The 23,660-nt window shown below is 45.1% G+C and overlaps 1 protein-coding gene across 1 annotated transcript in view; it reads right to left on the bottom strand.

Annotated features, from left to right (window-relative positions):
* LOC117042467 (zinc finger protein 197-like) overlaps nucleotides 1–22,076 on the bottom strand; it is a 29,564-nt gene extending 7,488 nt beyond the window's left edge. The window contains exons 1-4 of the mRNA XM_033142013.1: nucleotides 21,038–22,076; nucleotides 19,314–19,428; nucleotides 14,769–17,242; nucleotides 1,385–1,729 (exon numbers count right to left, since the gene is read on the bottom strand). Coding sequence (XP_032997904.1) covers nucleotides 1,385–1,729; nucleotides 14,769–17,242; nucleotides 19,314–19,428; nucleotides 21,038–21,838 — 3,735 coding nt within the window. The 5' untranslated portion in view covers nucleotides 21,839–22,076. The remainder of the gene's footprint in view (nucleotides 1–1,384; nucleotides 1,730–14,768; nucleotides 17,243–19,313; nucleotides 19,429–21,037) is intronic.
* Nucleotides 22,077–23,660: the final 1,584 nt, after the last annotated feature.

Here is a 23,660-nt window from a genome sequence, read left to right as displayed (position 1 = left end):
TTGTTGTGGGGGAGGAAGGGAAAGGAGAATGTTAGCCACTTTGAGACTCCTTCAGGTAGTGACAAAGCGGGATATCAAATCCAAACTCTTCTTCTTCTACTCTTCTTATTCTTTAATTCTTTCTTTAAAAAAATACTTATATTACACATTTTTTCACTACAGTCGTACTTTGCATCCCAAACACCTTGGTACTCGGACGTTTGGGCTCCCGAATACTGCAAACCCAGAAGTGAGTGTTCTGGTTTGCAAATGTTCTTTGGAACCCGAATGTCCGATGGGGCTTCTGTGGCTTCCGATTGGCTGCAGGAGCTTCCTGCAGCCAATCGGAAGCCACAATTTGGTTTCCAAATGTTTTGGAAGTCAAAACGGACTTTTGGAACGGATTCCGTTCGGCTTCCAAGGTACCGCTGTATATTAAATATACAACTGGGAAAAGATAGACATAACATCTTGCAAGCACAGGAAGAAACGCCACGGACAGAATAGTTGCCACAAGCAGGAAGAACAAGGAGTGCCTCACTTGTAGTTCTATAAATAATTGAATGTGTCAACATGAATAGAAGTTATTAATATTGCAGTTGTTGTATAAGGCATTATTATTTTGACGGGAATGTAATTGAAATTAATAAGATTTTGGAACGCAGAAATGAAGAAAATCATCAAACCATCAATTCTATCATGTGGGGGTGGGGCCACGTAAATTATATAATTTGGTATTTGAACGATTGGTATTAGTACAGTCGGACCTTGGAAGTCGAACGGAATCTGTTTCGGAAGTCCGTTCAACTTCCAAAACATTCAGAAACCAAAGCACGGCTTTTGATTGGCTGCAGGAAGCTCCTGCAGATAACCGGAAGTCGTGGAAGCCCCGTCGGACGTTCGGCTTCCAAAAATAGTTGGCAAACTGGAACAGGTTTGTGGCATTCGGGAACCAAAACGCTCGAGAACTAAGCTGTTTGAAAACCAAGGTATGACTGTAATTGCATTATAATTTTGTATGAGGTATACAAATTATAATTGTATTATAATTTGGTATTGGATTATAATTGGAAACTAATAAAAAATATTATTTTTAAAAATGACATTGCAAAGGCTTGTCTCAATGACACAGGCAACGTCTAAAAGCAGGGACGATTCCTGCTGTGCATCTACTAGCAGGGAGTTCCACAGGCCACAGCCTGTCCTACTACATAGTAAAGGGCAACCAAACATCAGGGGCAATGAGGAATCACAATAAGTCTCCCAGTTGGGCCTTAAGGAGCTCGGTGGTCCTTAAGGCATTTCTGGTCCAAGTCGGTCAGGGCTCTGTAAATAAGCAGAAGCAGCCAACCTGCTCATAGGTGGGCAAGCGCTTTGGTCTGATTACCGGCTCCCTGCTTTTTACCTGCTGCTCCCGCCTCCTTGCTCCTCGTTGCCTCAGGTTGAGCAACTCCGGCTGCTGAGGGGGCCGCCATCCTGAATGAGGCGACTGGATGAGTCTCAGGTGCTCCTGGCTGTGGGCTTCCCAGCACTGAGGCACCTCTTCGTCCAGCTCCTGCTTGACCTGCTCTGGCCCTGGCCATCCCAAAATGTCCCTCAGGCTCCCGGCCCGGATGACGCAAGGCCCTTTCACAGGTCCGTCTTCCTCTTCCTCATCCTCCTCTTCCATTTTTATATGCAGCACTTGGTCTTCCACGATCTGGAGGTTGGTCACCGCTGCCCGCTCGGCAGCCATTTTGTCCTTTCCAGCCTTGTGTCAACGCCGGCCTGCACCGGTTGCTCACAGACCTCCCTCTTTTGCCGTGAGCATTGGGCAAACAGCTCCAGTTCTTCAAACTGATCTCCCAGGGTCCTTTTTTCTTTCTTTTTCCGATCGTGCTACAAATTATTTAGGATTATTTAGGGTGTTTAGACATACAGATGTCAGCATCACACACAAGGTTTTGCTCCTGCTGGGGAGAGAGAGAGAGAGAGAGAGAGAGAGAGAGAGAGAGAGAACCCAATAAATTAACCTGCTAAATGATATTCCATGTCAGGGGTGGGGAAATTCTTTCATTTTGAGGGCCTTATATCATGGGCGTACCCAATGAGGGGCAGGGGGGGCAACTGCCCCCCCAGAAGCAAAAAAATTAAATGGTTATAAAGTGATGAAATGAAACAAAATTAGGTAGGGCGATGGTGAATAATCAGTTGTTTACCACACTGAAATGGTGTAAAAACCGAGAAGTATCTAGAGCCACCTTGCGGCTGGTAGAGGAATCTATGTCAGCCAGCCAGTGGGATTCAAGGGAGGGAGAGGTCTCTAGCGGGCTCTAGCAGAGAGAAGAGGGAATCTTCTAGAGGGGTCTAGTGAGTTCCGCGTCACTATATAAACTGAGCCCCCCGCCGCTAGTTGATCAGTATTTTAAGTGCTTTCCCGTCCACCACGGCTTCTGTTGAACGATCTTTCAGTACCCTTCGAAGGGTAAAGACCTGGCTCAGAAGTACAATGGGAGAGGACAGACTGACTGGGTTGTGTTTGATGAGCGTCCATCGGAAATTCTTCAAGGAAAATGAGGACTGGATTGAAACCAAAGTTTTGAACAAGTTTTCTTCAAACCCAAGAAAAATGATATTAGTATAAGACATGTAACTAGAATAAAAAAAATCAAAAAAAATCAAGCAAATAATTGTAATAACTACCGTAATAAAGCACTGCTATAATTATATATAATTTTCTTAAAATTTTGGTGTCATTCGCCTTTTCCGTGCTGAAATGTCACAACCTGAACGACCATGGCTCCCCCCCCCCCCGTTTTGATCCTGGGTACGTCCCTGCCTTATATGCAAATTTTACTTTTGTTCAGTAGGCCAGTTTCTGCTCAAATCTCTATAACCACATGATGGAATGATGGAAACAGAATAATATTATTTTTAGCAGGGCAGCTGGCGAAGGAGAAATGTGGGGGGGAAAGTAAATCACAGTAACGTGTGCGTTATTTTCGTGATTAACCAAATCCTAAAAGGGAGCCAAAGACAACTTGTGTGGAGCACTGCTTGATGCTTTCAAAACTAAACACACAAAAACACAACACACTTTCTTGTGGCTAGGACAAATTAACGACACCCGGTTCAGTGTCCTGTCCTGTTTCCTGGATTTTGTAATATCTTAACCAGTCCACTAAATGCAGGAAGTTTATTCTTTTGCACTGTCTTCCTGTAAGCAATGCAGCCAAGGCTGTTCAGTGGAGTTGGTGGGGAAATTTGATTCAGTCTACATTTTAAAACGATCTTACGCGATTGGCATTTTCTGGAAAAAAAACACGCAAAACGAAACAGCCATCCTTTGAAATTTGCGGTTCCCCAATTTTTGCAATGCAGTCTTCCAGCCACGTAATGTGAACAAAAATGGATAGAGTAAAGTATGCATCGAAATGTATATATTAGTGAAAACAAAACAGAATTGTATTAGGAGAAACGGCATACAAAACAGTGCATATTAGGAGCATATTTTTCATAGAATTGTAGAGTTGGAAGGGACTCCTTTGAGTAGTGATAAAGCGGGATATCAAATCCAAACTCTTCTATTAGGAGTAACTAGCAGTAAAATTGAATTATGGTGCTGGAGGAGACTCTTGAGAGTCCCATGGACTGCAAAATAGATCAAACTTATCCATCCTTAAAGAAATCAGCCCTGAGTGCTCACTGGAAAGGCAGATCCTGAAGTTGAGGCTCCAGTACTTTGGCCACCTCATGAGAAGAGAAGACTCCCTGGAAAAGACCCTGATGTTGGGGAAGATGGAGGGCACAAGGGGACGACAGAGGATGAGATGGTTGGACAGTGTTCTCGAAGCGACTGGCATGAGTTTGGCCAAACTGCGGGAGGCGGTGAAAGATAGGGGTGCCTGGGTGCTCTGGTCCATGGGATCACGAAGAGTCGGACACGACTGAATGACTGAACAACAACAACAAGCAGTAAAATGTGAACTGATTTTCACAAGGACTTGAAAATATAAATTTCAAGCTGATGTGGAAATCTGGAGAACAGAACTAAATGTTAGAAAGTGAGATACTGAAAGAAATTGAATTTAATTTCTATTCATCTCTACTCTTACGTGTGTGCCATTAATAGCCTGGATAGCTCAGTTGGGTAGAACATGGTACTGATAACACCAAGGTTGCAGGTTCAATACCCATATGAGACAGCTCCATTGCGGGGGGTTGGACTAGATGACCCTCAGGGTCCCTTCCAACTCTACGATTCTATGAAAAATATTAACACTCTGCATCCAAGCAACCCAAATTTCCCACTGCAAAACACTTGAGTTCCGATGTTGGCATAAGCTCAACAACTACTGTTTCATTAAAAAAAAGTTCAACCAATCTGGCTTCCTACGAAAAGCTGAACAACTTTGCCTTTCCCAAAAAAGCTCAGCAACTTTTGGTTCCTAGACAAAAAGTGGACCATCAGATTAAGGTCCACTATTTGACTGCGGATTCAGGACCCGAAACTGTGTTTTATATCACAGACTTTGGATTATGTTATGCGTATATCACAACGCTCTTTCAGTTTCATTCATTCATATGTTCCATTTCCTTTGTTCATTTTGCTTCCTAAAAAATAAAGCCGAACAACTTTGGCTTCCCAGGAAAAGCCCAACAACTTTGATCCACCCAACGACAATAGTAATAGTAATAATAATAATAATAATAATAATAATAATAATAATAATTTATTTGTACCCCACCCATCTGGCTGGGTTTCTGCAGCCACTCTGGGCGGCTTCCAACAAAGATTAAAAATACATAAGAATGGGTAGATCACTGGCAGTTTTTTTACACTGGGAGTAGATCACAGCCTCTTGGGAGTTGGACATCCATGTCCTAGAGGGAGTCAGTAGGAAGAAGGGCCCATGGGAGGCAACTCAGCATGGCTTTAAAAGAGAATTAGATAATTTTGAGGAGGATAAGGCTATCCATGGATATATAGTTCCAGTTACAGGTGGGTAGCCGTGTTGGTCTGCCATAGTCAAAACAAAATCGAAAATTCTTTCTAGTAGCACCTTAGAGACCAACTGAGTTAGTTGCTGGTATGAGCTTTCGTGTGCATGCACACTTCTTCAGATACACTTCAGATGTATCTGAAGAAGTGTGCATGCACACGAAAGCTCATGGATATATAGATACACACACAAACACACAGAAAGAGAGAGAGAGAGAGAGAGAGAGAGAGAGAGACTCCACGGCACCCGTCATTCATAACACTTAATGCATCTGATGAAGGGGACTGTAGTAGCAGACAAAAACTTAAACCACAATAAATGTGTTCAGTCATTAAGGTTTCATCTGTCTGTCTGTCTGTCTGTCTGTCTGTCTGTCTGTCTTTTGCTACAGGAGACTGGCATACCTACCATGATTGTAATCAATAAAACGAACACCACTGTCGCTTAGAACATTTCTAGATCCCAAACACACCCCCTCTCAAAATAAACAGTTACAGGTGGGTAGCCGTGTTGGTCTGCCATAGTCGAAACAAAATAGAAAATTCTTTCCAGTAGCACCTTAGAGACCAACTGAGTTTGTTCTTGGTATGAGCTTTCGTGTGCATGCACACTTCTTCAGATACAAATAAACACACAACTTTTGTTTGGCATCACGGGCATAGCCAGAATTTATGTTGGGGTGGGTGGGGGGGCAGGACACCCACCTGTCACCATTCTCTACCTGTCTGGCTCTGACTAGCAGATTTGGAATGAAGTGTGTTGATGACGTATGTTTTGGTTTATTATTATTATTATTACTTTCTTTTGACCACAAGTGCTCAGAAAAACCTGTCAAAATCTTTCCACAATTTATTTTTATTTATTTATTCATTTGCTTGATTTTTTTTTTTGGAGGGGGGCTTTTCCCCTGCCTACACCCATGTTTAGCATCCAAGTTAACTCTAGTCCTGGCAATGAAATTACCTTATCAATGAAATTACCAAAGAGTCTCCTTCTTTGGAGGTCTTTAAGCGGAGGCTTGACAGCCATCTGTCAGGAATGCTTTGATGGTGTTTCCTGCTTGGCAGGGGGTTGGACTGGATGGCCCTTGTGGTCTCTTCCAACACTATGATTCTATGAAAACAATTGCTTACATAAATGGACTTTCCCACGATTATTGTTGTTGTTCAGCCGTTCAGTCGTGTCCGACTCTTCGTGACCCCATGGACCAGAGCATGCCAGGCACGCCTATCCTTCGCCTCCCGCAGTTTGGCCACGATACAGTATTCTAATTTTTACGAGTTTCACCTGTATATATACTAAAGTTACGGATTCACTGACGTGGGAAGGGTTTTGTGTGAGCATTTTGCTCTGGCTTGTGGAAAGAGGGAGGGGATAGGTGGGTAGCCGTGTTGGTCTGCCATAGTCAAAACAAAATAAAAATTTCTTTCCAGTAGCACCTTAGAGACCAACTGAGTTTGTTCTTGGTATGAGCTTTCGTGTGCATGCTCATACACGAAAGCTCATACTGAGGGAGGGGATGTCACTGCTGGCTGACACCAGCTGTTCTTAACCTCGCTTGCGCCTACAAGCATTCATTAAATTCCTTCCTCTCTTTTTTTTGCAATTGCAGTGAATACAACTCTGCCCCCCTACCCCTCCACATCGTAATAAATGGAAGCTGCATGCAACCCACTTGAGAGCTCACCTCTTCTTCGAGGATCTGCCCCACTGCTATGGGGGAGCAAGGGCTCGGCTTCCTTCTGCTCCACATGCAGCTGCTGCGAGATTATCGATAATTATCGCTGCTGGTGCAGCTTGCAAGGATTCAAAAAAAGGCCATTTCCTCCCCTGCCCCCACCAGGAAGCCGCTTTCATGCTTCGCCAGCTGCACAAAACGGGGGGTTGCTATTTCTCAGGCTTTCTAGGCAGTCCGGTGGAGCTCGCTCGGTTTAACCCTGCAGAGCCCCTCTGGCAAAAAAAAACGGTGCAGGGAATAAGAGCTTTTGGAGGGGCCTCATCCGCGCTACGCATTTATAGCGCAATGACATCTGGAAGGCCGCAGCTTCCCCTCCCCTCCTGCTATAATGCTAATATTACACATAATAGTAATAATAATAATGCACATGATCCATTCTCTGGATGTGGATGTTTAATGTAGTCAACAGGCCAGCTTCCTGGAAAAAGAGGGAGATCTCAGCAGGCTTGGGCAGAGACCAAAGTTTGCAGGGGGGAAAGGTGTGGAGGAATAACTGGGTGGATGAGGGAGAATCCTAAGGGGTGTGTATGTGTGAAAATGGCTGAGCATGCTCAGTGGGTACAGAATTCAGACTGTTGGTAGGGAAGTGCAATGGAGATGCTTTTGAATTATGGTGCTGGAGGAGACTCTTGAGAGTCCCATAGACTGCAAAAAGAGTTTTCCCAGTAGTTATGTATGGAAGTGAGAGCTGGACCATAAAGAAGGCTGATCACTGAAGAATTGATGCTTTTGAATTATGGTGCTGGAGGAGACTCTTGAGAGTCCCATGGACTGCAAGAAGATCAAGCCTATCCATTCTTAAGGAAATCAGCCCTGAGTGCTCACTGGAAGGACAGATCCTGAAGTTGAGGCTCCAGTACTTTGGCCACCTCATGAGAAGGGAAGACTCCCTGGAAAAGACCCTGATGTTGGAAAAGATGGAGGGCACAAGGAGAAGGGGATGACAGAGGATGAGATGGTTGGACAGTGTTCTCGAAGCGACTGGCATGAGTTTGGCCAAACTGCGAGAGGCAGTAAAGGATAGGGGTGCCTGGCGTTCTCTGGTCCATGGGGTCACGAAGAGTCGGACACGACTGAACGACTGAACAACAAAATCCTGGAGGAAGGGCATGGCTGGCAAAAACCAGGCACAAGACAAACATACACCATAGGTGTAGTCAGGAGGCAGGAGGGGCAGCTGCTCCGCCACAAATCAAGAAAATAAAAAAAAAAATTAACTGACCAATTGTGTTGCAGATAACTTGGTTCTGCCCCCCCTTAACATAAAGCCTGCCCCCCCCAAATAAACCCTGTCTGCGCCCATGGCATACACTGCAACATTGGGTTGCAGGTCCTATCGGCACATATTTATTATTGCTCTTAAATGAAATGAGCAGTGAACAATTGTATTTATTTATTCCTTTATTCTCTATTCCACTTAATCATCGTCTCTAATAAAACTGCAAAAAGATGAATCTGACAAAGCGGAATGATAAAAGTTCGCCATAAAATCTAACGAGAAATGCCTGCTGAAGAAAGAAGGTATTTGTCATGCGCCTGAAGTTCTGCAGAGTGTGTGGCTTAGAATCATACAATGTTGGAGTCAGAAGGGGACCCTGAGGGTCATCTAGTCCGACCCCCTGCAATGCAGGAACCGCAGCTAAAAAATCCCTGGCAGATGTCCATTCCAAACTGTGCTTAAAAACCTCCAAGGAAAGAGAGTCCACCACCTTCACCAAAAGCACCCCAAGAACTATAAGGGTGTTAAAAGTTGTTCAGAGGCTCTCATTCCTGTCATGGAGCTGACAGTTCCCAGAGTGGTTTAACAATCCATCCCTTTCCCAGGGTTCTCTCTGCAAATTGTACCTCTGTGGGGAAAACAGGGGTCGCCTCAGCAACTCTCAGCACCCTTTAAAAAACTACAGCTCCCAGAATCATTGGGGGGGGGGGAAGCTGCTGCAAGTGGTATGTACGTCCAGGGGAGACAATGGAGTGTGCCTCTGGAGGTGAAGTCGAACTGCTGGAGAATCTGTCACTTTGCATTTCTTAGTACAGAAAGTATTGATCTGATGGGTAGAGAACTTCCCTGTTGTAATTAGTTCAAAAGGGTTCAGGAAACTTCTCTGCGTGAAAGAAACAAGCAGGAGGTTATTCCTTCAGAGAAGCTGAGTACAGCTGGCTTAAATTGGTCCCGTTATCTCTTTCTGTCAAGGTCATGCTGACTATAATAATAAGGCCAGAAGGAGCCTGGGTTTCTACACTTTCTCTTTCTATCTCTTTTCCTTCTGGTGTGGTGTTCTGTACAGAGATAGTGTTAAGGTTTTAGTCTTATTATAAGTTATTGTAAATTTCAGTTAAGTCTGCTGCAACTGGATTTCTTATGGACAGGGCCAATTCTGAATGTATTGGATTTGTGACCATTATGCTCATTTGCCTTCTGTAGCAGAATCATAGAGTTGGAAGAGACCACAAGGGCCATCCAGTCCAACCCCCTGCCAAGCAGGAAACACCATCAAAGCATTCCTGACAGATGGCTGTCAAGTCTCTGCTTAAAGACCTCCAAAGAAGGAGACTCCACCACACTCCTTGGCAGCAAACTCCACTGTCGAACAGCTCTCACTGTCAGGAAGTTCTTCCTAATGTTTAGGTGGAATCTTCTTTCTTGTAAAAGAAAGAAAAGCTCTGCTGGATGAAGCACAATTGCCTCTGGCCTATTTTTGGGAATCTTGCAATGTGTTTTAAGTTTTTAACTCTGCTAACTACACATCGGAGTTCTGCTCTGCATCAAGACTGAGTAGAATTCGTGACAGAATCGCAGTGCCTGCTGTGGCTGCAGGGACTAGTAACCTGTCCCTGCTGCCCCCTGCAAGGTAAGCTGTAGCTGTGGCAGGCATTTGCACTGTATTTGTAGATACCAGCCGAGGCTGTTCAGAATGGTGCCACTAATCTGCTGACCGAATGTATGGGTATCATTTCAGAGATATTGAGGTCTTACAATAAAAGCAATCTGTGATATGCTGGACTAAAATATAAATGGAACAGCGCCAACTTTCCCCAAGGTTAGCATATCTACAGGGGAGGGGAACCAGATGTCCTCCAGATACCTCCGTTGGTTAGAGTGTGGTGCTGATGATGCCAAGGTTGCAGGTTCGATCCCCGTATGAGACCGCTGCATATTCCTGCATTGCAGGGGGTTAGACTGGATGACCCTAAGTGTCCCTTCCATCTCTACAATTCTGTGATGCTGGACTCCATCTCCCATCATTCCTGACCATTGGCCATGCTGGCCGGGGTCACCCTACATATTTACAGGCTTTGGCTTCTTCCCCCAAAGAATCCTGGGAGCTGTAGTTTGTAAGGGTGGCGAGAGCTCTTAGTAAGCAAAATAGGATACGTGTCGGAAATGTAAAGAAATGAAGGGAACGTTTTTTCATATGTGGTGGACATGTAAAAAGGTAAAAGAATATTGGGAAATGATCTATGATGAGTTGAAAAAAAATATGTTTTAAATAAATTTTCCCAAAAGACTGGAATCCTTTTTGTTGGGGAAAATTTAGACTGAAGTCCCTGAGTGTCAACAAAATTTATTCATGTATGCAACAACAGCAGCCTGAGTTTGGTTAGCCCGAAAATGGAAAGTGAGGGGAGTCCTAGGCAAACACTAGCAACGTAAGATGGTAGAATATGCATTGCTTGCAGGTTTAACGTATAGAATAAGAGAGCAAGAACATATATGGAAAATATTTATTGAGGATATGAAAAATAACTGTACACAGATGAAAACGCTGCAGCCTTAAGATAAAATCAAAAGTGTAATTATTGTTTGAGCGACGTAAAAGTGGAGAACAGACTAAAATGGTGACAGCAAAATATGCAGGAATGAAAGAGAAATAAAATGAACTTAGGAAAGAGATGGACAGATGTTGTGGGATATCTAACAGCCTATGTAAAATGCTTATTTTGAGATGTAAAACTTAAAATTTAAAGTTACAGGTAGGTAGCCGTGTTGGTCTGCCATAGTCAAAACAAAATAAAAAAATTCTTTCCAGTAGCACCTTAGAGACCAACTGAGTTTGTTCTTGGTATGAGCTTTCGTGTGCATGCACACGAAAGTTCATACCAAGAACAAACTCAGTTGGTCTCTAAGGTGCTACTGGAAAGAATTTTTTTATTTTGTTAAAATTTAAATTTTTAAAAAAAGAGTTGTGTGGAGGCCTCCTCTTCCCCTCACAAGAGCTCTCTGTAGGAAAAACACTGAAGCCGGATGTGATTCGCAGAATACCTGGCCTCTAGTGGGCGGGGCTTTCATGCTGTACTCTAGAATGGGCCCCTCCCTTCAGGCTGTCAGTTTAAAAAAGGGTTCAACTGTCACTTACCTCAGGGTGCTTCGTTTCCCTCAGTCAGCATGTTACTTTGCTACATTTCTCTACTATTAAAGCTTTGTTTCATACCTATCCAGTGAGCCGCTTACCTCACTGGATGAAAAGACAAATTTGCCTAAAGAAGGTGGAATAACTTAAACGGGACGAGTGAGGAGATATTTCTCTGACAGGAGGAGAGCCCCCTCGGAAGACAAGACCGCCTGTTTGACCACTCTGAGAAATAGAGCTCCGTGAGGGGAATAAGGGTCTCTAAACAGCTCTAAGGTTGCCATATTTCAAACAGTGAAAATCTGGACAGAAAAGTTGTTGAGGTTGTTCACCAGAACTTGAAAATTGAAGTTTTTGAGCTATTTTAAGGATAATCGACAAAAACGACACTGCTGACATGGGTTGCCATACGTCCGGATTTCCCCAGACATTTTTTGGGGGGCCGATTTCCACCCGGACACTGCTTCCAGCTGTGGTATTCCGGATATTCCGGTTTCGTTCTTTTGGGGTGATTGGTGGGCTACTTAAAAACGAGGCTGAAGTTTAGATTTAGTTTTAAATTGTATTTTAATCTGTATTTTAATGAACTGTTTTATGTTTTTGTTGTGATTTTATTGGTGTTAGCCGCCCTGAGCCCGGTTTGGCGGGGAAGGGCGGGGTATAACTAAAAAATTATTATTATTAGTATTATTATTATTATTATTATATGTCTGGGAGATTCTGGACGTATGGCAACCCTAAGCAACTCTCACCACCCTTAATTTTGGGAGTGGCACCCAGGATTTTGGGAGTGGCAAGATACTGCTTTATTGTTTCGACGACGCCTCAGAGTGGAGACACTGAAATTAAGAAACATGGCTTAACTTTGGGCCAATGGGTCTATTCTGCATAGGACCTCAATAAATCAGCAGTTCCCAAAATGTTGTCCACAGGCTTCATTCAGGCATGCCCACATTTAATTTCATAGTGACTTTTAAATCAATTTCTATTGCTTCTTTTATTTGTCACATTGTAATTTATTGCATTACCATTTGAATGTTATTGGATGCAAACAGACGCACGATTTAACAAATCAAAGCAGCAATGGAAATGGCCTTTTAAAACCACACAGCATCTAGCACAGTGCGTTACAATTGCTACAACAGGCAGCAAAATCGTTAAGTGGCCCACCAAGACTCTCAGCAATTTTCAAGTGGTCTTTATGGTGCAGAAAGTTTGGGAACCACTGCAACTGGTATTTTTTCAAAACCAAATAGAAATGAGGAATAGACTCATGTCCACATCACGGCACTCTGTGGTGGGGTCTTAAAAATGAAGATAACCAACTCATTTTTTTATTTTACTTCTGGAAATGTAAAGTAAGCCATACAGGTGGACGTCTTCAAAAATCGAGTTCAAACTACCTGCCCTGTGGTAGGAAACGGGTAACAGCTGTGGCAGGGAGGAGGCTGGAGAGGGAGAAAATAACTCCACAGATAGGCAAAAATGCAAATAGCAAATGAATCATTTCCAATCAATCAGTCAACTGTGAATGCACATTAAGAGGGAGACGTCTTCTTCAGCTGAAATCTGGAAAAGTGACTGCTTGGATGGGAGACAGACCTGTAAGAAAATGTTGGTTCTGCAGTTGGACCGGTATGTTTGAGCTTCTGAATGCCATTGTTTTCTGACCCTGGTGTTCCAGTCCCAGCTTGTGTCAGTGGCAAACCTTGGGCTTTCAAATTTGAGCAGTGCCCTGGGCGATACCAAAATTTGGTGCCCTCTGCTTCTTGCCTTATGTTCTAATTCTTTGTTTGGGGACCCATGGAGTCCTTTCCTATTCTAAGTGACATCACACCCCAGCATGGCCATTGTCTCCCACACCACACCCTCTGAATAGCATAGCCATAGTTGAAAAGTGCAAAACTTGGACCTTAAATATAATCACAGCAGACCATGAACAGGCTTTGCTGCAGAAGCAGAAACAGTTTGGGTTCCCCCCCCCCCCAAAGACTCAAGTACAGGCATTTGGTGCATCCTGTTGTCTATGCACTGTGCTCTGTGAAGGAACGTGCACACCACAGAGGCTGGGAGCTGAGCAATTCTGGACGCACACATTCACAGCAAGTCAGGTTAGTCCTCTTTTCTCTGCAGGGCAACCTCTGCTAGCCTTGGGGTAAGTATGTGCAGGAGATTGGACGGTGGGTGCCAGCCATGGTGCGAAAGACTGAGAAAGACAGGATTTTCCATCATCAGCTCTGGGAGCAGAGAGCCAAGCACACACATACACCCCACATAACACAAACAGGTCTCCCCACACCGTTCTCACAATCCAGTCATTTGGAAGGAAGTAACTCGGGACTTGCTCCTGGCAGCAAGTTGCACAGCCAGAGAGGGACCACTTGGTTGTTCCTTGGGATAACGGAAAGTCCACTCTGTCAACAGACCCACAAACGAAAAATCGTTTTTTAAAAAAAGGTTAAAAGCCCTAGATTGGTCAGCAGCTTGGATTTCACTCTCTCCTTTTTAAGACAAGGTGTCTGCTTCCTCATACAACATAAAGCATTCTGTACTGCACCAGAGTTTACTCCAAGGTTTACTCAAGCTAAGAGTTTCAGTGGCAATCTGAGTGTTTCTATGGCTTCTCTCCCATGTTGGATTTTCTGACATAGATATATTTTAAAACCTAAGCAGTATCTTTCTCCTGCACCACTTGTTCCATATGTAGTAATTTCAGTAGCTGTGGAAGATTTCCCGGAGCTCAGGGGCAGAACCTGGCTTTGTATGGCTCCAGGATCAATTCATTGTTTTGTTTTGTTTTGAAAAATGGCCTCAAGTAGCAAGTGGCTACTAGTCAAGGTGGATATGCTATGCCTCCACAGTTGGAAGCAGCAATGCTTCCGAATACGAGTTGCTAGAAACCACAGGAGGGGAGATTGCTATGGCGTTCATGTTTTGCACTCCAGTTTCTCACAGGCTGGCCACTGCGAGAACAATATACTGGACTAGATGGACTACTGGCTTCATCCAGCACACTATTCTTGGGTTCTTTTGTTCGTAAGCGATGGGAAAGTCTTTATCCTCCCGAGATCTTGGAATGCTGCAGCCAATCAGAATAGAAAATAAAGGGCTGGATGGACAAATAATCTGAAAGGCAGCTTCAATGAGACCCGACACTACTCCACCCAGCCTAGGATTCTGACTCTGCTCCTGTTAGGCTGATGAAGGAGGGTGCGAAAGATGAGCCAAGGCAATCTGTCACAAGGAGAGCAACTTACTGAGGGTGACCTGAAAGCTTTTAGAATTGTCTAGAAACACCACCACTTGGCCCACTGTGGCTCATTCTTATAAGTTCGGGCAGTTTTCCTTGAAATTCCCTATTTTGGCCAGAAGAGGGTGATGATGCAGCTGTCGAATCACCCTCACATCCCATATGTCCCGAGTTCAAAACCTGGTGCAGATTCAAGTTCCACCTTTTCACCGCACAGAAAGATCTGAGCTCACAAGGGATGCTTCCCTTTATCTAATGTATTTACCTCAGCTAATTCCTCTGGCTTCACTGGTGAACAGCAAATTTTTGAGTAATGACCAAAAAAGCTTTCTGCAGCATGGTGTTTTGCCAAATATATTTTCCTCGCCACCACCTACTGACTAATAAAATCCAATCTGTTGTTTAAGTCCATACACTTTTATGGTCTTCTGGAAGTGTATGAGCACATAATTCAGGATCTTGCTTCCTTAAGTGTGGATTCTCTTATGCTTAATAAGGTTCTCACTTGAACAGAAGCTTTTCCCACAGTCTGAGCATTTATGGGGGTTCTCCCCCGAATGAATCCTCTGGTGCCTAATGAGGTTTGAGCTCTGGCTGAACCCTTTCCCACAGTCCAAACATTTATATGGCCTCTCCCCAGTGTGGCTTCTCTGGTGTACCACAAGCTGTGATTTGGTGACAAAAGATTTCCCACAGTCCAAGCATTTAAACGGATTCCCCTTCATGTGGATTCTCTGATGCTTAAGAAGCTTCATCCTTGAACTGAATTTTTCCTCACAGTCTGAACACGGGAACAACTTTTCTCCCTTGTGGGTTCTCTGGTGGACTGTCAGATGAGAGCTCTGGCTGAAACATTTCCCACAGACGGTGCACTTGTAGGGCCTCTCTCCTGTGTGTATTCTCTGATGGATGATCAGATACGATTTGGATATGAAAGATTTCCCACAATCCAAACATTTAGTACTATTACTGTTGTTGTTGTTGTTGTTGTTGTGGTTGTTGTTGTGCAGCTTTTTTGTTGTGTGGATTCTCCTATGGGTGATAAGCCGAGAGCTCACCCTAAAGCCTTTCCCAGATTCAGAGCGTTGGAATGGTTTCTTCCCCACATGAGTTCTCTGATGAACAGTAAGGTGTGACTTCTGACTGAAGCCTTTGCCACAAACCAAACATTTGTAGGGTCTCTCTCCCGTGTGCATTCTCTCATGTATGATAAGGTAGGACTTGAAAATGAAGGATTTGCCGCAGTAGGAACATTTATGGGCTTTCTTTGCCTCATGAACCCTCTTGTGTGCAATAAGGTGAGAGCTGACCCTGAAGCTTTTCCCAGAGTCTGAGCAACGGAATGACTTTTTTCCTTTGTGAGTCCTTTGATGAACGGTAAGGTGGGAGCTCTGCGTGAAGCTTTTCCCACAGGCCAAACATTTGTATGGCCTCTCTCCTGTGTGGATTCTCTGGTGAATCAAGAGGGATGATTTGGCAAAGAAGGACTTCCCACAGTACGAACACTTGTGGGGTTTCTTGGCTGTGTGAATTCTCTGGTGAGCAATAAGGTGGGAATGGACTTTGAAGCTTTTCCCACAGTCAGAGCATATATAGAGGTTTCCACTTGTGTGGATGCTCTGATGCCTAATAAGGTTTGTGCTCGAACTGAAACTTTTCCCACAGTCAGAGCACTGGAATCCCTTCACGCCAATGTGGGTTCGTTTATGAGCATTAAGGTGCGAACTCTGGCTAAAACCTTTCCCGCAGGCCAAGCATTTGAACGGCCTCTCTCCTGTGTGGATTCTCTGATGATTGATAAGGTGTGATTTGGCAAAGAAGGATTTCCCACAGTATGCACACTTATGGGGTTTCTTGGCTACGTGGTTCCTCTTGTGAGCAATAAGGTGGGAATTCACCCTGAAGGTTTTCCCACATTCAGAGCATTTATAGGGGCTCACTCCAGGGTGGATTATTTGATGTTGGATAAGGCTGATCCTGGAATTGAAGCTTTCTCCACACTCAGAACACTGGAATGATTTTCCTCTTTTGTGCGTTCGTTGGTGGACCTTAAGGTGAGCCTTCTGACTAAAGGATTTCCCACATTCCACACATTTATAGGGTCTCTCTCCAGTATGAATTCGCTGATGAATTATGAGCTGTGATGCAGCAAGGAAGCTCTTCTCACAGTATGAGCAGGTGTGCAATTTCCTTCTCGCATGGATTCTTTTGTGGGTGATAAAGTGAGAGTGCACCTTGAAGCTCTTCCGACACACTAAACATTTATATGGGGCCCCCTTCACGTGGGTGCTCTGGTGTTTGGTGAGGTTGGTGCTGGAAGAGAAGTTTTTCCCACAGTCAGAGCACTGGAACGGCTTCACTCCTGTGTGGATTCTCTGATGGACACTGAGGTTGGAACTCTGGGCAAAAGTCTTCCCACAGGCCAGGCATTTGAACGGCTTCTCTCCAGTGTGGGTTCTCTGATGATTGATAAGGTGTGCTTTGGCAATGAAGGATTTCCCACAGTCAGGGCACCTGTGTTGCTTCCTTTCCCCATGTCTTCTTTTACGAGAAATGCAGTGAGAGATCACCTTGAAGTTTTTCCCACCATCAGAACATTTGTAGGGCTGCTCCACTGTGTCGGTTCTCTCACATTTAATAGGGTCTGTCCTCTGCCTGAAGCTCCATCCTTCAGCCTTGAACATGCCCTTCTTCTTTGGCATGTGGATCCCCTGTGCTTCCCTGCTTCCCTCAAGGGGTTCATCGCCCTCCCAAATCACACACGTTTCTGCTCGCTCTGGTGGGCCATTTTCCTCTTTCCTCTCAGGGCAGTGCTCTTCCTGTTCACGAAAACAGGAAGCCTTGCTTTCTGCTATCCTTCCCTTTGGAGTCCCATTTGGGTATGCTTGATAAAATCCTTCCGACCGGGGTGTCTCCATCTCATTGGCACTCGCCCAATCTTCACCTGCCACAACAAAGGGGACATTTTAAACCTGGCAGAAAAAACAAAGGAGTGCCCTGCTGCACTGGACCAATGGTCCTATTTCCTGTATTTGGGCAATCGGATGCTTCTGGGAAGCACCCCAAGCAGCTGGCATTTAGAGGTACACTGCCTCTGCTCCTGGAAGTTCCATACAGCCATTCCACTATATTATTATTATTATTATTATTATTATTATTATTATTATTATTATTATTATCATCATCATCATCATCATCTGCCCATCACCCCAAGGTCCCAGGGTGGGTTACAGCGTTAAAACAAAACACCAAAAGCAATTTATAGCAACTGACAATTGCTAAAAATAAGGTGAGTGCTAAAAATATAACCCTCAAGTGTCAAAAGTCAGTAGCCACTACATTCATGAAACATCTCATGAAACATCGTTCAGCCTGGACGCTGAGGTCCAGCTCTGAGGGCCTTCTGGCGGTTCCCTCACTGCAAGAAGTGAGTTTACAGGGAACCAGGCAGAGGGCCTTCTCGGTGGTGGTACCTGCCCTGTGGAACGCCCTCCCATCAGATGTCAAGGAAACAAACAACTACCTGACTTTTAGAAGACATCTGAAGGCAACCCTTACAGGGAAGTTTTTAATGTTTGATGTTTGATTGTGTTTTTAATATTCTGTTGTGAGCTGCCCAGAGTGGCAGGGGAAAGAAAGAAGGAAGAAAGCATGCCCAAATACTTGTCCTTCTCTCTCATTCTCTCTCGTTCTCTCTCTCAGTACCCACGTGCACCTCACATTTAAAGCAGTATCACACCACTTAAAACAGTCATGGCTGCCCACAGAGAATCCTGGGAGCTGTAATTTGTTCAGGGTGCTGAGAGCTGTTAGGAGGCACCCCTGCCCCCCCCCCCCCGGAGAGCTACAATTCCCAGAGTTCCCTGGTTGGAGGGATTGACTGTAAAACCACAGGATACTAGCAGAGATGGTCGTGCTCTCCCTCTGAGTACCAGTTGCTAAGAATAGGAAATGGGCAGGGTGCTGTTCCAGTTGCTAAGAATAGGAAATGGGCAGGGTGCTGTTCCAGGGTGCTTCTCATTGGGTCATCTGGTTGGCCATTGTGAGAACAGGATGTTGGGCTAGATGGGCCAATGGTAGAACTATTCTACCATTCTGCTACTACGACTATTACTATTAATTGAATTTATATACCGCTCTATACCCACAGGTCTCAGGGTGGTTTACAGAAGAAAATATAAAACCACAAAATCAATAATGAAATTAACCCCCCCAAAAAACCCACATTTTAAAAGGGCATAGGATGTCAATCAAATAAAAAAAAGCCTGGTTAAATAAGCGAACTTCCCTGGGGATAGCATTCCACAGATGAGGAGCTACTGCAGAGAAGGCCCGTTCAGAGATGGAGAGAAATCCTTGAGAAAGTCACATAGATTTTTTTTTTTAAATTCTCCTTTGTTTAATTTATTTTACATTTTTTCTTGTCCTTGGTAACTTGCAACTGTTGTTATCATGGAATCATAAAGTTGGAAGCCACCCCAAGGATCATCTAGTCCAACCCCCTGCAATGCAGAAATATGCAGTTGTCCCTTACTGGGATTGAACCTGAGACCTTGACATTATCAGCACCACGCTCTAACCAATTGAGCTATCCAGCAGGTCTGGATGCAGAATCATAGAACCTTAAGAGTTGGAAGGGACCCAAAGGTCATCTAGTCCAACCCCCTGCAATGGTGGGGAGTGGGTGGTGGTGGCAGCAGAAATAGCTCCTTCCTATCCTGACACTTGCTTACTGCCACCTGTTTGCATTTTGTTTGTTTCCCTGACCACTGCAATGGTCAACTGCTGCCGTCATTTTTATAGCAATTGGTTTTTATACATTTTAAGGAGTAGACACAGAGTAGACCCACTGCAATTAGTGAACGTAAGTCAGTCATGTACATTAAGTGTAATGGGCCTATTCTGAGGAGGACTAGGATGGGGCCGAGCCCACGGTTTTACTGTTGGCCAGTCTCAGTTCACTGAAGAGAAGCCATTGGTGTTGTTTTTAAGTGGAAATCAATAGTAGTCCTCACCTAGTGAGGTGGCGTCGCTGTCATCATCCTCCCTATTGGCCTCTGTGTAACCATTCAGTGGGGTCTCGTCTTCCTCAGAGAAATCCAGAGCGACCTCCTCAATTGGTCCCAACTCCTGAAATATAATATAATATAATATAATAGAGACACCACCTTGCCGACAAAGGTCCATATAGCTAAAGCCATGGTTTTCCCAGTAGGAACATAAAGAAGGCTGATCGCTGAAGAATTGATGCTTTTGAATTATGGTGCTGGAGGAGACTCTTGAGAGTCCCATGGACTGCAAGAAGATCAAACTTATCCATTCTCAAGGAAATCAGCCCTGAGTGGACTGATCCTGAAGCTGAGGCTCCAGTACTTTGGCCAACTCATGAGAAGAGAAGACTCCCTGGAAAAGACCCTGATGTTGGGAAAGATGGAGGGCACAAGGAGAAGGGGACGACAGAGGACGAGATGGTTGGACAGTGTTCTCGAAGCTACCAACATGAGTCTGACCAAACTGTGGGAGGCAGTGGAAGACAGGAGTGCCTGGCGTGCTCTGGTCCATGGGGTCACGAAGAGTCGGACATGACTGAACAACTGAACAACAACAACAACAATATAATATAATATTCTTTTACCCCAACCATCTGACTGGGTCGCCATAGAAAAGAAAGATAAGATCCCTCTTCAAGGAAGGATTTGGGAGTGTAGGTCGTGAGGGGTGGCAGCCATGGGAAAGTGATGCAGATTGTGCCCAAGTCTAGCCTGACGGGATCGGCTCTACCGTTGGGCAGAGTGAGGCCTCCTCCTCAGCTGGTGCTGTGGGGCCATAGGGACCCTTGTTCAAGTGGCCATGGCCTTCACACACTAACATGGAACCTCTTTTAGGATTTTTATGCCAACATTGATCTAACCAGTGCTATTTTTCTAGAAAAAGATATGTGGGAACTCACCATGAACACCTCCCTCATTCTCTTAGAATGGCAATGGCTCCCGCCTGCGAGGTGTCAGAACTGAGTTCCAGCTGAACTCACTTCCTTCCTCACATGCCCCATGCCTTATCTTTTACTTCTCTTAAATTCCTTGAACTCTTAAGAGCGTGTTCATGTCATTTCCCGGTGCATGTTTCATGGTTTTATTTGCTCTTTATTTTTACGACATTTCTTGGTACTGACAGGCTAAACCTTTCTGGCCAACCAAACTGAGTTAAATGGACAACTTTATCAAGACTCTTTACATTTAGAGCATAATTCTAGGGTTCATCCATATAAAGGTTTCTAAATACACTGGGAGAGCCAGTGTGGTGTAGATGTTAGTGAGAGAGACCAGGGTTCAAATGCAGCCGACCTGGTGCCCATCACGGTCTCTCAGTATAACCTACTCACAGGGTGGTTGTGAGGATAAAATAGGGAGGGGGGAACCATGTACACCACCCTTGAGCTCCTTGGAGGAAAAGGTGGTCTTTGAATGTAATAAATAAATACAGTGAATCAAAGCAGCCCAGCAAGGACTAAGCATAATTCTGCGGGAGGAGGATTTATGTGGAAAAGAGTGTCTAGAAACCTGAACAAGGAACAAACCATGCTGCAACTTTTTGTTGCCGAGCGTGCAACCCCCCATCTCCTCTGCCTAGGATATTTGTCTGTTTTCATCATACCTGGACAAGCTCATCAGGCATCGCTGTCGAAAGCAGGGGTGTAACCTTGAAGAGAGAAACTTATGGCAAAGCTGGAAAATCTCACCTGCTCTTCCCAACTCTCTCCAGCATACGCCCTCTGCAGGAAGTCCTCGGCCAGGGCCACCGCCTGGGAGCAGGTCTCCGGCCCATGTTCCCCGACCCAGCTCTGCATCTCCGGCGGCAGGATGCTCAGGAACTGCTCCAGGATCAGCAGCTCCAGGATCTGCTCCTTCGAGTGCCTCTCCACCTTCAGCCACTGACCGCACAGCTGCTGGAGCTGCCCGTAAACGCCTCTTGGCCCCTCGGCTTCCTGGTAGCAGAAGCAGCGGAAGTTCTGGCGCTGCCTCTCCCTGATGATGGCATCCCCACGCAAGATGGCTGCCTTAACCTTGTCATAGTCAATCCTGTCTCTGGTGTCCAGGTTGCTGAAGATATGCTCGGCTTCCCCGCTGAGGGCTGGCAGAAGATGGGCCATCCAGTCCTCTCGGGGCCACCGGCACGCTTCTGCCACTAGCTCAAAGGAGGCCAGGAAAGACTTGGTGTTGTCCCACGGGGTGGGTCCCTCGAGGACCTGTGGCGTCTCCCTCTCCAAGCGAGGGTATTCCAGGATCTTCAGAAAGTCCTGCCACTGGGTTTCCCAACACTGAAGCAGCCCGTTGCCAGTTTCCTGGTCTCCGGTAGGCCTCTGCAGGAATTCGCGGATGCTTCCGGCCTGGATGATGTGAGGGGTTTCTTCCAACCCTTCCCCCGAGGTGGAATCTGAGGTATCCTCGTCCTCCATTTTGATCTGCTGGGGGACTCCTTGCTCAAGCGCTGCGTGGAACTGCAGGCCAAAGCTGGACTGTGTCCCTTCCCTGGTGGCCATCTTGTCTCAGGCCCAGAACGGCCTCATCCAAATTCAGTCTCCCTCTTTATCCCAGAGAACTTCTCGCTTCCTTGCTGAAAGTTGGAACAAATATCCAGCCTCTGTCTCTGCCTTGGTCCTTAGATCCAGTTTGCCATGTAAAGGTGGATGGGTGTCATTCAGCAGGCAGCAGAGACGAATCAGGGCTTCTTCTTGGCTAACATGTAGCTAGGTAGACATTCCAGATGAGCAGGAAGGGCTATCTTTGGGATGGGAGAGAGGTAAACCAGAAATGAGAATAACCAATATGATCTTGCATTTATATCCCTCCTTTCTTCCAAAAAGCTCAAGGGAGTGACATGGTTGGGGTCTTCCCCTCTCCATTTGATCCTACAACAACCCTGTGAAGTAGGCCAGGCAAAGAAGATATTGGACAGGATAAAGATCAGGAGTGGAAACCTTTGGCCCTCTAGATGTTGCTGAACTTTAAATCCTATCATGGCCAGTAGCTAGGGATGATGGGAGTTCGAATTCAACATCAGCTAGAGGGTCACAAGTTCTTTCACACGTGATACTGATTTTTAAAAGTGGCAAGGCAGGATTTAAAAACCCCACAAGTAGGACCTGAGGGCAACAGCCACACTCCCCCCGCTTGTGAATTCCAGCAGCTGTTATTCAGGCTGCCTCCCAACAGCGGAGGTCGAACATAGCCATTGTGGCTAGCAACCACTGGTAACCTTATCTTGCCTGAATGTGGCTGCTCTCCTTTTAAAGCTTGGTGGCTATTAGAGAGCAATATATAAAACACATGCATTATGTACATGTACACATGCCACTGCTATCAAAATTGGGGACACAGAAAAAATAGCTGGGGGCCCCAAACCAGACCTCCAAACTGGAGCTCAACCTTTCATTTTGGAGGATAAGTGCACAGCAACAAAATTTAGTGCACAGCTCTACCCTGCTGAAACCCCCTCTTCTGCATCATTTTAATAATAATAATAATAATAATAATAATAATAATAATAATAATAATAATAATAATAATTTATTTATACCCCAGCCACTCTGGGTGGCTTCCAACAAAATATAAAAATGCAATAATTCATCAAACATTAAAAGGTTCCCTAAACAGGGCTGCCTTCAGATGTCTTCTAAAAGTCTGGTAGTTGTTGTTCTCTTTAACATCTGGTGGGAGTCCTTTCCTCCGTTTGCACAGGGCCAACCCCGCTTGCACCTCCGTTTGCTTAACAGCAAAGCAACGTTCTCTTTTAGGGAAGTTTTTAATGTTTGATTGTGTTTTTTATATTCTGTTGGAAGCCGCCCAGAGTGGCCGGGAAGGCCTGGCCACTAGGGCGGGGCATAAGTAATAAATTTATTATTATTATTATTATTATTATTATTATTATTATTATTATTATTATTATTTTGTTTAAGTGTTTAAATGGCTTGGTGGCTTCTTTGTTCTTGGCGCTTTCCCCTTTTATTCCCTGGCTTCAGCGACCGATTTTGCAGGCAGAAACTTGGAACGCCCAGGGAGCAGGGGGAAGAAGAAAAAGAGGAAGAGAAAAGCTTCCCCTGTTGGATTTCTGCCTGCCATCCAGCTGTTAGAAAGCGCAGAACCTCCAGAGAGGAGAATCCTGCCTGCGTACTCACCACCTTCCCCCGTGCATCGCAAGCCGCTTTTCCTCGCTCGGCTCTTTCCTCCATTCATCCGCCGTTGAAGGCAATTCAAACAGGAAGGAACTTTGGCGTTTTTTTTCCTCTCTCGCCTCCTTTACCCCAAACAGACCACGCTATCCCCTTTCATCTTCCTGGGCCTCTCTAGGAGCTGCAGCTCGTT

This window comes from Lacerta agilis, chromosome 2 (assembly GCF_009819535.1).
Source record: "Lacerta agilis isolate rLacAgi1 chromosome 2, rLacAgi1.pri, whole genome shotgun sequence".
NCBI classification, from domain to species: Eukaryota; Metazoa; Chordata; class Lepidosauria; order Squamata; family Lacertidae; genus Lacerta; species Lacerta agilis.
Note: the sequence above shows the minus strand (reverse complement) of the source record. Positions and strands in the feature narration are given on the sequence as shown.